Source organism: Acanthochromis polyacanthus, chromosome 12 (genome assembly GCF_021347895.1).
Source record: "Acanthochromis polyacanthus isolate Apoly-LR-REF ecotype Palm Island chromosome 12, KAUST_Apoly_ChrSc, whole genome shotgun sequence".
Taxonomy (NCBI): domain Eukaryota; kingdom Metazoa; phylum Chordata; class Actinopteri; family Pomacentridae; genus Acanthochromis; species Acanthochromis polyacanthus.
Genome location: NC_067124.1, coordinates 27,380,693 through 27,396,681, shown reverse-complemented (window position 1 = coordinate 27,396,681; position 15,989 = coordinate 27,380,693). Strand labels below are relative to the sequence as shown.

The window sequence follows — 15,989 nt, the reverse complement described above, 5'->3', positions numbered from 1 at the left end:
GCAGAAATACAACGGAATTTGTATGGAAGAAGATGACAGTTAGCAGCAGTGCAAATACAAATAAAAATAGATTAAAAATACTCTTAAAAATAAAAAAAATCAAAGTACTATATACAAAGTAAAGTGGTCATTCACTGTTAGAATAGAATTGCCACTTTATTGTCAACCAGAACATACACTAGCTGGTGCACATTATGACTGAAATTCTGATGCAACAAGCTCGGCATTGGACTGATAAATACAAAAATTAAAACAAAAAATTCAAAAAAAAAAAGTAGCAGCAGTTATGTTTTCACAGTGACTACGGGTGCCCCTGCCCAGAAGGATTACTGTGAATTCAAGAGTCTTATGGTTTTGGGGATGAAACTGTTACAGAACCTGGCTGCTCTCGTTCTGATGCTGCAGAACCTCCTCCCAGAGGGTAGCAGGGAGGGCAGACCGGGTGGGTGTGGAGTCTTTGATGATGTGCTGAGACAGTGCTTGTGTGCAACATCCTGGATGGATGGAAGAGAGGTCCCGATGTTCTTCTCTGCTCTTCTATGTTGGTATTTATCTTCGAATGCAATGCATTTGCTACACTTGCTGTTTATTTGGCTTGTAAGACTTAATGTGAATTAATTTGCAACACTTTTTATGCTTTTAAAATTCTTAGATATTTCTTTAAAATGTTCTATGTGTCAGTGTTTACTGCTTAGCCCCAAAACACTGAGTCAAATTCCTCGTCGGTGAAAATCTACGTGGCATTAAATCTGAGTCTAATACGTCCTGATCTGTGGTGATGCCACGCAGAGTTGCAATCATGATTACTGTGGTGCTAAACTGTAACATAATAGCATTTAACGCAGTGCGACGGGCGCTACCATTGTAATAGAGCATCAGAATCACGCATGTGCTCTGAGTACAACATGTACCGACCTGGACTACTGGGCGTGCGCTCTGTTTGACGGACACCTGTTTACCACCAATAGGCTCTCAGAATCAGCGCCAACGTCACAGGAAATACGAGCCACTGCCACGTGACAGGTTTATATAGCGACAAGCGGAAACGTTTAGGCGCCATTTCATTGCGGAGTTCATTCAGTGGAAGTGCAGCGTCAACAGCTGGTGAAAAATTGGACCGTGATAACACTCCGCCCTCAGCCCAATGGAAGCGGCCGTCAACCCGACTCACGACAGGTAATGTCTGCAGTGCTCTACATCAAACCGAAGACATTTAAACGGCTTTGCGGTGACCCAAAAAACGGGCTAGCATTAAATGCCATCTTGTTGCTACGCTTCTGTTACCTTTAGCCTCCTTATAACAACGGTAGCTTGCAAGCCAACGGGGGCTTATATGACACATACGGGTTTAGCTAGCTCTCACAGCCCACTATTATCTCCATATTAATTGCTGAGCTTTAAATAAACAATTGCTACATTTGTCCGCTCGTTATATAAACCACCCTCCCTCTTCGTAGCTTTTATTCTGAGAGTCAGCAGGCAAATGACAGCTGCAGCCCCACCAGCTCGGTCCACCGGCTGCTCCCCGCCGGCTTTCTGTCTGCCGGGTCATTCATCGCTCAGACACCCTGGCAACGCTAACGTCGACCCTCATGTAACTAAGTAACTAGGCATCAATTACGTGTCTAGTATCCGCAATCAGCATTAGCTAACCCGCAAGTTAGTATCCCCCATAGGCTTGTTTGGCATTGTTGCAGACCGGTGACGCTTGCTAGCTTAGCTTCCATCTCTCTTCTCCTGTGCTGGTGGACAAACACCTGTATACTTTGGCAGAACGGCTAGAATCGGTTGGTACGTTGTTTGTTTGTTTCTGTTTAAACCTGTACCGGCAAATACAGATTTTGTGCCTTTATATTACAAAAATAGGTGTGTGTTAATCGTTTCTGTCATTGTGAAGCAGTGTTTACAAACAGTGAGGGCGGGGCGTCCAAACCACGCGATCACCAGCTGCTGGAGTGGAAATCCCACGGTCCGACTGTTCGTTCACTGTTATGAGTAAATGATGAAGACGGTTACAGTGTGTTGCTGTTTGAGGGCTAGTGTCATTTTAGAACAGATAGACCTCGATTCACTGCTGGTTTAAATAGCAAATTAGTCAAATGGAGCAGTACCTGTTTACAAGTTAACAACAAATATACACACGAGGACTCAGTTGGCTTTTAAGTATCGAATCTATGTTCTGATGTCCCCTATATTTTAGCATTGTTTTTATTTTATGATTTAATGCATATAATCTAGACAGTAATAACTTGATACTTGAAAATAAAGTCTTACCATTTATTGCCATGGCAAACTTGCAGCAAAACAGTCATTCTGAAACCATAAAGTAAGCTAAGTTTGCGTTTTCTTCCATTTTCCCATCACGATCAAGTGTAAACCTAATATTTAACAGATCCCACACATAGTAACTGCTTTTACACAAGTGGAAAACATTACCTAGTTAGGTTTAACAAAAAATACAAATGACCAAAAGACATGATTTGCTGTATATGTGCATAATTTTAATGAATAATTTTCAGTATTTACTGTATAGTAGTTTCAGAGCAAATAACAGAGCATGAAACAGTATTAAAAAGTGACTGTCACAGAGTGAAGATGCATGAATTTGTAAAACCACTGACAACAGTTTAAACCTTGGGTCAGACATGCTGCAAAGTATTTGAGGTGCGACTATTAAATAATGAGTCTGGGCTGGTATTAGTCAGACCACAGTGAGTGTGCATGCCTAAACCTCGTAAATATAAGATAGATAAACAATCACTGGACGTTTCAATTAACTTGAATTCAATCTAATTGAATCACAGCTTTCATCTCATTATTTAGCAGCTGTGCATCATGTATCCTAAATAACAGCCTATGTTTTGTGCTAACTGCATTGTTTCAGTTTGCACTTTCAAGTAGTCATTGATTAATTTTTCAACTCTATCACTGTAGCAGACCACAGGTAAGCGAGTCATTCTGTATCAGTAGAGTGAGCAAACTTTGCTTTTCCTGACATTTTTATTACTGACATTTGGCCCTCAGCTTTGTTGTCATGGTACTAGTTGCTACAATTAGTCACTGAGCAGACAAGTATAAATCTGAAGTAGTTAATTTCAGAAAAAAACTACAAATGATCAAAGGGCATGTGTTTTGTCCTATAGGGGTGTAATTATAGCAACCAAGCATTTCTTCCTATTGTTGTTAATTCAGAAATGCTCAAGAAAGCTCAAATAAGTTGGTCTCAAATACATTTGACTGATTATTTTTGACTGTATTCATTGCACAATGACTCCTGTTATTCTCAACGCTAATGCTATTTAGTCTTTCTTTGTGTTGGCGGGGTTCTGATTGATGTAGAAAATCAGCTCACCGACTTTGCCATGATTTGTGTGTCAGTGGGGCAGGTGCATGTGTCCCAAACTAGGATGAGATTTAACTTCTTCTAAATCTGGTTCATGTGCTTTGCTAAGAGGGAGGTGAAAGAGGGATGATGTTGGCGTCATCTGTCTGCATGGACTGATCGTCTGGAGGTGGCGTGTCTTGTTGGACAGCAACCAAAACTGAAGATCATCTAACTTGTAAAGCATGTTGAGATCTGCAAAGTCTTTGGTCTTATTTTGCTGAACTCTCTTAAGGCCTTTGGGGAAGGCCTTAAGAGTCATTTTTCTCTTTTGTAATGCTCACTGTGAAGTAGAGGGAAGCTACAGAGCCAACCAGTGTGCCTCAGTCAAGGACACTAGTTGGAGTGTCCTTAGTTGTGTTTGTGAAGAAACCAAAGGACTCACTTTTTTTTTTTTAGAGAAAAAAGAAACTGAGATTTAAACTTAATGGCAAAGTATTTATCTTTTCTATACTTGTGTTTTTGTATGTGATTGTGACATTTCTTTCCAGGAGTATACTTAACCTTTTGATCTTTACCAAGCTAAGTACACGTGGAATATAAAGAATTTGCAATGAATTCTAACATAAGGGTTATTATCCAGTATTATATCTTGAAGCAGTTCCTCCAAAATAACTTTAAACTAATGCAGAAGCTGTCTAAAACTGTTTAAAACCACTGAACATCATAACCTTTGTGAAAGTAAAATTTATTGTACTACATTAGTTACATTATCTACTGGTTGTTGTACATAATAAGTTGACAACTGAGTACATGTGCTTTAATCCTTAATTGGCAGCTAATATTTTGTTGTGGTATTGCAACGGCCATGTGTAGCCTTGCAGTTTGTCAGTCTTATTACATGATGTTCTAACAAAAATACCCCAAACTATAATGAAATTAATACAGTTTAACAAATGGCAAATTACATTGTAGTTTTTTAGAAAAGGGACTACAGCTTTCATTATCAAAGCTTCTTAGCATGGTGAATGACAAATACATGAGCTCACCAGTCAGTGATTCATTTTTAAATCTAATAAGGATGTGAGGCATATTCATTTTTACTTTCAGTTACAGGCCTGGATTTAGAGCAAAATCTGAGCATGTTTCCCATGATTACTAATAGACTTTATGAGCCACAGGTCAAAAAGCCTTTTTTCCATATTTACGAGGAGCTAAATGCAATAATACATCACACTGGGATTGTATCACCCAGTCTTACTATAAGTAAATGTTTAGTAGCTGGTCAGGACCATGAAATGGTGGTTCCCATGATGGTGCTAAAAGTAGCAGCCTATTGATAGAATCCTAGTTTCCTAGATGATGGTTAGCTGACTGGGAGGACAGAGCCATAGTTCCACTGGTCATGTGGTTATGTGAATGAAGCATGCATAGGCTGAACCTTTGACATTAACGGATTTCCCATGAGTGCATGTGTTCTGTTGAATCGATGGCAGATCAGTGAATCATTGGTTGTATCCATAATGTTGGGCCAAAGGTCATGCAGCACAGTTAATTAAGAAGGTACCACTTCCTTTACTAGTGGGCAACTTCGATGGTTCTCTTTGGCTTTTGAATGTCTTTGTATTGGCACACAAAAAATGTTCACTCTCCTCTTCTGTTATTAGTCTTTTTTTCATATATAATGGTGTGTTTTAATTTTTATTCTGACCACTTTTATTGTGAACTAACAATTCTCTTCCTGTAGTCTGAGTGCTTCATTCTGTGTTTATCATTCCTCTAGAATAAAAATCTTTGCCAGAGATGCACAAAGATATGGGCATGTCATCAGTATCAGGCGATGAAGGTTTTAAAATGAGGTAGTAGCACCAGCCCAAAATGAACACTGACAGGTCAATAAGTTGACACTGATTAATAGTCCCCTTTGTGAGGGTGCACATGGGCAAAGGGAAAATAATTGTGGTATATTTTACATTTCCTTATTTTGCACAGTGAATGTGTACATTTCAGAAATCATGATAAGAGCAGGCATAATAATATGTTAATTCCAGACCCGATGTTCTCTGCAATTAGGTGGAAAAAATATGTGCATAAATCAGCAATCAGCCAAAATGAGTTGGAAAATGTCTGTGCATCAGATATCAGTACAAACCCAATGTCATACATCCCTAATCTTTGCTCTTACCTCTTCCCTCCTCTCGTCTTACCATCTCATTCACTGTAGCTCTCTGGTTGGGTTGTCCAGTGGCATGATGGACCAACACAGCAGCTCGGGGAAACGCATTCGCAAGCCCTCCCTGTTGTACGAGGACTTTGAGAGCCCCTCTCTGCCACTCACGATGCCCCAGGGCCCCCCCGCCCCTCCACAGCCACCAGTGAAGGACCCTAACCGGGCGGGCCGCATGACCAACCAGCTGCAGTTCCTCCAGAAGACCCTCATAAAGTGTCTGTGGAGGCACCACTTTGCGTGGCCTTTCCACGAGCCTGTGGATGCCTACAGGCTTAACCTACCGGTGGGTTGAACACTAGTGCTTTTACTGAGATTATCGCTTTCATTTTGATGAATTTTCTCTGTTTTTCTTCAAATCCTGATAATGTAAGGCTGGGATGTTGAAGAAAAGATCCCCTTCTGCATGTACATTTTTATTTTTGATGTGCAGACAGATGTGTTTTAATTTTTAGACAAGCTAACTTTTGGATTGGTATGTTTTTAATAAACTATGTATACATTATTAAATACAGAAGCTTTGCCTCTCATTCTGTCTGTTGTCAGGATTATCATAAAATTATCAAGCAACCCATGGACATGGGGACTATCAAGAAGCGCTTGGAAAACAATTTCTATCGCAGTGCAAGTGAGTGTATACAGGACTTCAACACAATGTTCACCAACTGCTACATTTACAACAAGGTAGGTTAAAAGGTGAAATGTGTGTATTTTTTTTAATTCATCCTGTTTTTCTTTGATTTGGTTTCTTTTTATTGTGCCTTGCTCTTATCTAAGCAAATGACATTACCACTATTACATTTAGTATGACATGAACCTTACTCATAACCGAGATTACACAGTTATGCTGTATAAAGCTCAAGGCAAATGGATATTTACGATAATTCCAATAAATGTCGGCAGCTTTCCAGCTAACCAGTTTAGGAGTGAAGAATAGACATGTTTTGTGAAAAATGTTGCAAAACAGAAGACTTCTTTCTGACTTTGTAACTTTTTCATTCATCATCCCAATATAGGCCCAGGAACATTGCAAGAGAGGCGAACTTTTTTAAGCCTTTTCCCACGAGAAAGAGTTCATTTTACAAGCAAAAACTGTATCTGATGCTCTGTTATCCTATAACAACAGAGCATGTGCTGACATGTATTTACTGTACAGCATAACTTGGGAAGCAAGACGGCAATGAAAATGTAGACTTAGTCAAATAAAACCAAATGACTACAATATCTGGAAACTTTGTTTTTCCTCTGGAATTTTTTGTAGATCTATTAGCAAATTGTTTTTACTAATCAGCTGCCTTCAACATGCAAACAAGACAATGTCAAGTGCATACCAGAGATGCTTACAGTGATCCGTATTCAGCAGCTACATCTTTCATTCAGTCTTAAAAATGTGACTGTATCAAGTGTCTTGGGTAAGAGTGTTTTAAGTGCTCTTTGCTGTAAAGAAGAGAAGATGATATTCATTATCAGTTTCATCTGTTTATCACTTTTGTTTTGATTTCATTTATACACTGTCAGAAGGAATGGGAAATCTCCAGACACTTATGACATTTGTTGTTGTTATTTTTGTCTTATAAAAATATAATATGCTTTTAATTTGTAGGGACTAATAAAATAAGTGTTTTGTGCTGTGAGATTGTACGTTAAAATAAAACATATCCCAAGAAATGTTGTTTTAATCCATTGTAGCTTCTTTACACTAATGTCTTTGTAAACTTTCTTCGTGGTTAGCCGACAGACGACATTGTACTGATGGCCCAATCCTTAGAGAAGATCTTTCTCCAGAAGGTGGCCCAGATGCCGCAAGAAGAAGTTGAGCTCCCTCCTCCAGCTCCTCGGAACAAAAACAGCAGGGGAAGAGGTCGGAAATCCAACAGTGAGTGTGAAATGTGTGATGAGGTCTTACAGAGTTTGATTAAAGTTGTTCCAGTTTACCACTAAAAGGACTGCATTGTTGTTATGACCACACGATTAGATACATGCATTCATGTATTGTATCTGCCAGCAGCAAGGGCACAGCAGGTTCCAGCGGTGTCCCAGTCGGCCTACTCCCCTTCTTCCTCAGACACTGGGGAGTCCATGCTGGCCAACTCTCCCCAGACTGTACTAACCAAAAGCCTGCCTCCGGCCAACATTATGGGCCTGCCCCCTACACAGCCTACAACCAAGGTATATACGAAAGCACGATGCTGATAAAAAATGTAGAAATTGAGAGTGTAGATGTAGACATTTCATAGTGAATATTGCTACAACAATTAATGATTAAAAAAATATTCATCACATTTTACTAGCTCAATAAATATTATCTGCAAAAATAAGGATGTTTGCAAAAAGCTTCATGCAAAGAAACCTCATACTGTTTAGTTTAGTCAATGCTTTTGCAAGAAAAAAACCGTTTTAGTTCAGCCACAATCTGATGGTCATAGTGACCTCTAACTTCTTTTTTGTTTTATGTCTTTCTGTAGAAGAAAGGTGTAAAACGTAAGGCAGATACCACCACCCCATCCACCGTGGGTTTTACTGTCGGCATGTCAGGAACACCACACATGGTGGGCTTGGGGAAAGGAGGACATGGGGGCCAAGTCCATGACACCTCCATGCACTCCGTCTCCTCAATGGGAGGCATGAGCTTGGAGACCCCACCTGGGATGGGCCTGGTCAGGAGTCCTGGAGGTCCTGTCCTGCTCCAGCCCATGATGGCCGGCACCGGACGCAGGGTGGGCAGCGGCCGCCCCATTAAACCCCCCAAGAAGGACTTGCCTGATTCTGTGCAGTCTCAGCCCTCGAGGAAGGGCAAACTGAGCCCACAGCTGAGGTACTGCAGTGGACTGCTGAAGGACATGTTGTCAAATAAACATGCTGCGTACGCCTGGCCTTTCTACAAACCTGTGGACACAGCTGCTCTAGGACTTCACGATTATCATGATATCATCAAGTGTCCTATGGACCTCAGCACTATCAAGGTGACTTCTATCTGCTGGAACGAGTGAATAGAAATGACTAGTAATGTGCTAGCTGAGGTGACAGGCATAGGCGTATGCATTGGCACCAAAATTTTGAGAGAATAAAATATGACATCGCAATGTTCTAATGAGATTGGTAGAAAAAAAATCTATATGACGTTCTAAAATTTATCTTTCCCTACTCTCATCAGAGAAAGATGGACTGTCGTGAGTACAGGGACGCTCAGATGTTTGCCAGCGATGTCAGACTGATGTTCTCCAACTGCTACAAGTACAATCCACCTGATCATGATGTTGTGGGGATGGCACGGAAGCTGCAGGTGAGCTTAGCTGTTTAACTCATACTTGAACATTTAGTTTTTCACAGAATCGAGTAGAAGCAGTTTATTGATAAATGTTTAACTGAGATCTGTAGAATATAAACTTAGATTAGGTTAATTTTACTGGTGAAACAGCCACACAAGAGGTTGGAAATTTACAATCTGATCGGTCTTTCTCTGGCTCTGATAACTTAAAAAAAAGGTTTGAGATTCAGAGGGTCGAGAGAAATATTTTCAACAATAATTGTTACTTTTTGTTCCCATTCCTACTTTCGTGTTCTTCAATATGGACTTTTTTGTCACAGGATGTGTTTGAGTTCCGTTTTGCGAAGATGCCAGACGAGCCACACATGGAGCACACGTCCATGTCCATGAGTGGGCACCCAACATCCTCTTCATCCTCTTCTTCCTCCTCCTCCTCTTCATCTTCCTCCACCTCTGAAAGTGAGCCCAGCAGTGAGACTGAGGAGAGTGAGAGTAGCCCCAGCTCAGACAGTGAGGAAGAGCGAGCTCATCGCTTGGCTGAGTTACAGGACCAGGTGTGCACACAAGTAAGATCTCCACTACTACTATTTTATCCAAGTTTCTGTATTAACAACATCCTTGGTGTGGAGACAAACAAATAATTAATATTTTAATTTCTCACAGCTCCGAGCCGTGCACGAGCAGCTGGCTGCCCTCTCCCAAGGCCCCATCGTCAAGCCCAAGAAAAAGAAGGAGAAGAAGGACAAAAAGGAGAAGAAGAAAAAGAAGAAGCTGGAGAAGCGGAATCGAGGTAGCAGAAGCAGAGCAGGCTCTGAGGAATGGAAGATGCCTGGCAAGATGTTGAAGAGCAAATCTACCAAAACTGGTGGCTCCCAGGCAAAGAAAGGCCAGGGGAAGAAGAGTAACAAGAACAGCAAGTTAGTAATAAAAGCACAACCACTTTCCATATCACCTGATCTCATCTTCACTTTAATTTTGAGGGTTCGCAACTGTATAGAGTAAAACAAACATCATTTTGTATTTAGAATGGCAAGCAGCTAGTAAAGGCTGTCTTCTGTTTGATCTTCCAGGACTGCAAAGAAACCTTTCTACCCCCCACTGGCCCCTACCATGCTACCGCACTACGACTCAGAGGAAGAGGAGGAGATCGTGCCTATGTCATATGATGAGAAGCGGCAGCTTAGCCTGGACATCAACAAGTTACCGGGTGAGAAGCTGGGTCGTGTGGTCCACATCATCCAGTCGAGGGAGCCCTCGCTAAGGGACACTAACCCAGAGGAGATTGAGATTGACTTTGAAACTCTGAAGCCATCCACACTGAAAGAGCTGGAGCGCTATGTCATGACATGTCTGAGAAAGAAGCCCCGCAAGCCTTACGGTGAACAAGGTAAATGGCAACAAATGTTTTTTTGTTCAGCAATGTCTTTGTCATTTTCTGCTAATTGGCAACTTGTTGCTGTCATGAACTGTGTTCATATTTTTATGTGCATTTTGAAGTATCCCATGAGAAAAAATAATGGAAACAGCAAGATTAAGAAAAAGCCTATAATTTAATAAGCTTTTTTAAAAATCTTGCTTAAAGTGGTTTTTGAACAAGGCCAAGTCTCAAATCATCATTTTTAGAATAATTTCTGCTTGACCATCTCTAATTTGAAATGATAATTGTCACATTTTGTATTATATATCAAATACTTTCTGAGAGTACTTTTTTTTTTTTAAATATTGCCCATCAACCCACTTTCCACACTTGTTTTTCCATTATTGTGACAGCTGCATATGTTTCAGGAAATATCACTGATTGACTTCTGCATTAATTAACTATGTTTTTTGTTAACGTTTGCCCAAAGATAAGACTTTGCATAATGACTGCATTTTTTCATCTTTCACCTCACCCGTAATCAGAGACTATGTGAATCATTTGTGTGGATCTTTCTGTGTGGAGTTTGTATGCTCTCCCTGTACAGGTGTGGGCTTTTACTGGTTTCTCTGGGTTCCACCCAGGGTCCAAAAACATGCTGAGGTTAACTGGTGGTTCTGAATTGTCCATAGGTGTGAATGTGAGCTAGGCACTAGCCCCCCACGACCCGTGTGTGTGTGTGTGTGTGTGTGTGTGTGTGTGTGTGTGTGTGTGTGTGTGTGTGTGTGTGTGGTGTGTGTGTGTGTGTGTGTGTGTGTGTGTGTGTGTGTGTGTGTGTGTGTGTGTGTGTGTGTGTGTGTGTGTGTGTGTGTGTGTGTGTGTGTGTGTGTGTGTGTGTGTGTGTGTGTGTGTGTGTGTGTGTGTGTGTGTGTGTGTGTGTGTGTGTGTGTGTGTGTGTAAAGGTGGGGACTTGTCTTACGGTGGGGACCTAAAATGAGGTCCCCACGGGTGGCAACACCGTTTTCTTGGCCATATTGTTGTTAATAAAAAATGTAAAAGTGCAAAAACGTTTGTTTAGGGTTAGGCATTGATTTGGTGATGGTTAGGGTAAGGGTTAGGAGTTAGATATGAATGGGAGTCAATGGTAAGTCCCCACCGGTATAGAAAAACGAAAAGTGTATGTGTATATATATATATTGAATGGATGAATAGTTTATGATGAGAAAAAATATTCAAGCACATCTGAGATGGTCAACCTGAAGGCCACTGATGATTTAAGCTGGAATAACTTGCCGTTGTCTGATAGCACCATGAGTTCTAGTTAATTCACTTCAATTCCCCTTTTTTCAGCTACATTTCCATAGTGTTCTTTAAAATTGTTTGGCAGATGTTTTTAACCACTGCTGTTGATATTTTTGAGAGCACAATTGGTCAACTTGCAGCATGTCATCCACCAACTTTTGGGGGCAGAGTGTACCTCATTATAGAGGTAAAATACAGTGCATAGTTCAGTTTTCAAGCAAAAGCAGCAGTGACAGCCAACATCTTGATTTGTGCAGTTTGTGTGCCACACGTACAGAAACACTGACCCCAAACAAGCCATCCTGTAAGCAACAACAGTTCTACCCTTGTGACAATATTCTCTGACTGAACAGACTTAAGAAATAAAGATGTAGCAGGGGATTACACAAACTGACAGGCACGTAATTTAGTTTTCTCAAGCAGTTTGTGAGCAAGACTTTGGTAGTGCACTCACATGTTTTATTCATCTCTCCTCTCTGTGTGTCCAAGTTACTGAAGGGATAGTTTTCCTCCTGAAATGAACACTTCTGAAACAGCTCCTTACAGCTGATGCCGGGACATGACATGAATTCTGTCAATGACGTGTCTTGAAGGTTTGTTCGCTGTAGGTTATGTGACGAAAAAACATTTAAAACTTACGACTTTGCTCGCCACATGTTACAATTACACATTCAAATTTATTCCTGTTACCAGCTAGTTGTGATTAATGATTATTTAGTGAGATTATATATAGTTGCAATTTTTTTTCCTTTTGAAGAAGAGGCACATAAATTAACTTGGGGCGGCATGGCTCAGTGGGTAGAGTGGCCGTCTTGTAACTGGAAGGTTGCCGGTTCGATCCTCGGCCCATTGTGCTCATGTCGAGGTGTCCCTGAGCAAGACACCTAACCCCTAATTGCTCCTGGTGGGTTGTGGTTAGCGCCTTGCATGGCAGCTTCCACCATCAGTGTGTGAATGGGTGAATGTGACGTATCATGTAAAGCGCTTTGGATAAAAGCGCTATATAAATACAACCATTCACTTGGAGGCCAAGCAATTTATGAATTCCACTAACTACAATTGAATCTAATGCACTGTAAATGGAACTGTAAATCACATGGTTGCGTCCATGACAGATTTTTGATTGACCACATATCATTCAGAAAATCAATGAGAATGACCTGATGTTCCAAGGCCACTCTATTCTCATAAATTCTCCTAACACTAACCCATCTACACCAATACACAATCACTGCATTACTGTATGGATCCCAGGTCTGTAACAACCTTTCTGTTCTCTTTTCAAATGCAGCTGCAAAGAAAGGCAGTGTTGGAAAATCTAAAGAAGAGCTGACTCTAGAGAAGAGAAGGGAGCTGGAGAGGAGGCTGCAGGATGTCAGTGGACAACTCAACTCAGTCAAGAAACCTACGAAACCTAAAGGTGAGCCCACACATCATCACCCTCTGTATGCAATAATCATTTCTTAATTGTCTCTAGATATAATACAAATTTTTTGTGTAGTACAACATTGTCAAACTAGGCGACACCACAGTCTACTAAGTAGCTGCTCCCTGATCATAGTTGAAGCTACTAGTGTGTCTGAAAATGTTTTGTTGGAGTAGGAAGTAGTATAACAATAATGCGTTCATAGCTTTCCACTTGCCTTTGTGCAAGGGGGCAGAGTCAAAGTGAATATGTACTGTAGAATTATTTGTCGTCAGATACTGAAATTTTGTAAAAAAAAAAAAAAGTCCTGAAGGAAATATTTAGAATTGAAGTGTTTTATCAGATGACTGTGATGTTGAACTAGGGCTGCACAATTAATTGAATATTAACCACAAATTTGATCTCTCACTGTTACATGAAAGTGTTTAAGTACAATAATGACATTTGAAATCATCGGTTAATGAGACAGTAGAACAAATTATTTCAGCCCAATTTTTGGTCACACACCTCTCCAAGTGGCTGCACTGCCGTAGCTTAGTGGAGAGGTTAGATTCATCTCGGCATCTACTGCAGCCTGCATGCGAGGCGTTTATGGAACATCGGTAAATTGTAAATTGAGTCTATTGATAATCAGCTGTCACTTCTGGATACATCTTTATTTATAGTTTACTTTTAGGACATGCACTCAATTTAGGTTAAAGCTATTTTAAGTCTCATTTTAAAGCAAAGATGTGAGACAACATGAAAATGAAAGCAGTGTTGTTTGTTTCAATGTGAAAGCATTTTGTTCCTAAAATAAGAATCACGATAAATAATCAGTTTACAGAGCATTAGCTAACGGTTGAATCAATAACAGTAACTCACATTGTCCATTACTGAACTGCTTGTAGAAGGAGAATATGAATTGTAAAAGCAACAAGGAATACGTTGGGATTCAGAGCTGTAGTATTTGGGAAATTGTACCAAAGCAACTGAGAAAAACTGTAACTCTTTCCCTTCTTCCTCAGCCATCAAACTGATTTCATTTGCTATTCTTTGCTCCTCTTTCTCCTCAGTGGAGAAGCCCAGCGCTGTGGAGACTCACGCTCAGCCCTCCCGTCTCAGCGGCAGCAGCTCCAGCTCAGACTCCTCTTCCTCCTCCTCCTCGTCCTCTTCCTCAGACACCAGTGATTCAGACTCCAGTTGAGATTGTTAGCTAAAGGCCAAGAAGCAAAATACTAATAACTCAGGGACTTGGGCTGGCCCAGAACACATCGAACCCTGAAACAGTAGTTGGCTGAGATATTAAACATCGCAGCAAAAAAAACAACAAAAAACACTCCAAGTGAACTCCTATAATATTGAATGTGGGACTGAGGGACATGAAGAAACATCTCCGTGGATAATCGTAGAACCCAAACACTAAATGCCTTGGTTTCCCCTTCCCTCCCTTTGTAAATAGTTGTACAAATTTATGTTTCTTTTATAAAGAAGTTTTTATGGTGATCCCCCAAAGAGGGAAGTGGAGTAATAAAAGAAGGATGTGGAAAGACGGGCCTTACTCCAAATCTGCTTTGGCTGGCCTTAAGCTGTGTCCTCTGGTGAAGGAATGGAAGCGTGTTGTTTGTTTTCTTCACCCACATTTCCTCAGACGTTACTGGAATTTGAACCAGCAACCTTTTTGGTCACAAGCCTTGCTTTTCTAACATCGGGCCTTCTGCCACCCTTAATTTTAGATGAACCCCTAGACTCAGCCTTAATGATCCTGATTGTTGGTGATAACTGGAGTAATCCAGTGTTGTTTCAGAGAGCTAAGGTTCCTTCTCACGTTCACGGGATGTATGAAAGTATGGTATCTACCATATTCAGGTCAATATCTGAAGTTGGCTACAGTTTGAGCTCTTGACCACTTCTGTTATGTTTACACAATTTCTTCTTCTCGGTTTGCTGCGCTCTGTTTTAGAGCCTGTAGTTCTTGGAAACACGGCGGGTTTATAGCGCAGTAGAGAGTAACAGTTTACCACACTGTAATTACAAAGTTTAGCAGTTTAGCTCCACATTTGTTCCGTTTGTACTGATTTTGTGGCTGCACTGCTCCCCTGAAAGCCCACCAGCCTCTTTAACACTGACTCGTCCTATAAACACTAATGGAAATACTGTCTTCAGTACTTTCAGATCTACTTAAACCTGCTTTGATGTTGTTCTCCGTTACGTCCATCCAATTCTGATCTGAACACAGGCTGCTGAATGTTATCAGATTATCATGCAGGTTACTACTTTCCACATGAATCTCCTGAATATCTGAAGCATTGCGTTCTCAAAGACACGCATAACACTTGAAAACTCAGTGAAGGTTTTTTAGAAGAAACCTTTTGGCTGCTCGGCACAACAGGAACAAACTGAAGCTGAAAAGTTACAAATTTCCTGTAAAGCGATAGGAGAGTCCTCATAGTGGATGCATTAGGTGAAGCTGTTGAATGTTCAGTGAAAGATATGCTTGTATATATTTCAACTGTATTTGCTGTTGCACAAACTGTTGTATTTCTGCTGTTCAGTCTACTTCTTTTCAGCTCCTTTGTTTCATTTTTATTTTTTATTTTTACATTCCAGTTAACTGTCTTAGTTGTTTCCTGAAGAGCGTTCACTCGAGCATCGCTGCTTCTGGTCAAGCAGGTCGCTGCCTCTCAGAAGCATCCTGCTCATTTGACAGCTGTGTTTATTAAAATATTCTCTTCTGTAGAACAAATCTGAGTTTTGTGTGGCTGCTTGGAAGTGTAATGTTTGTGTAAAAAAAACAAACTTTGGATTATTGAGCTTTACTAGTGGTTTGCAAAAACTTGTCTTGCAAAAATACTAAACATTGTTTGATTGAAGCTCAAACAGTAGCCTGTTATTCACGTGTTTCTATGTTTTCAAATGTGAAGATGTGTTGCTTTTTCCTTAAATTCCTAATTTTAGATGTAATTTCAGCCATTTAAAAACTGCAGCTCTAAAGAAAGTTGCCTGTTTTCTGCACTTTGATCTGATATTTTATTGACTAACCTCCTAATTCTGTGGTTGATTTGAATGTATTAACTGTAGGTTGGACAAAACTAACAAGCGGAAACG

The 15,989-nt window shown here is 40.5% G+C and overlaps 1 protein-coding gene across 4 annotated transcripts; it reads left to right on the top strand.

Moving 5' to 3' along the window:
• Window positions 1-436: 436 nt before the first annotated feature.
• brd2b (bromodomain containing 2b) lies at window positions 437-15,627 on the top strand. 4 transcript variants are annotated; one of them, XM_051956938.1, is made up of 12 exons: window positions 437-541; window positions 5,547-5,835; window positions 6,096-6,233; window positions 7,281-7,425; window positions 7,555-7,718; window positions 8,015-8,512; window positions 8,704-8,832; window positions 9,138-9,383; window positions 9,481-9,734; window positions 9,888-10,204; window positions 12,768-12,896; window positions 13,958-15,627. In XM_051956938.1, the coding sequence occupies exons 2-12, from the start codon at window positions 5,572-5,574 to the stop codon at window positions 14,086-14,088; spliced, it is 2,415 nt and encodes an 804-aa protein (XP_051812898.1). In that variant the 5' UTR covers window positions 437-541; window positions 5,547-5,571; the 3' UTR covers window positions 14,089-15,627. The 4 variants fall into 4 exon arrangements, with proteins under 4 accessions (XP_051812898.1, XP_022055281.2, XP_022055282.2 ...); XM_022199589.2 differs by having other exon boundaries at window positions 443-545; XM_022199590.2 differs by having other exon boundaries at window positions 444-545; window positions 7,558-7,718.
• Window positions 15,628-15,989: the final 362 nt, after the last annotated feature.

Coding starts and splice junctions, on each gene's coding strand:
- brd2b (XM_022199589.2), top strand. CDS start 499: ATGGATGGAAGAGAGGTCCCGATGTTCTTCTCTGCTCTTCTATGTTG. Junction 6,234..7,280: donor ACTGCTACATTTACAACAAG/GTAGGTTAAAAG, acceptor CTTCGTGGTTAG/CCGACAGACGACATTGTACT. Junction 7,719..8,014: donor CTACACAGCCTACAACCAAG/GTATATACGAAA, acceptor GTCTTTCTGTAG/AAGAAAGGTGTAAAACGTAA.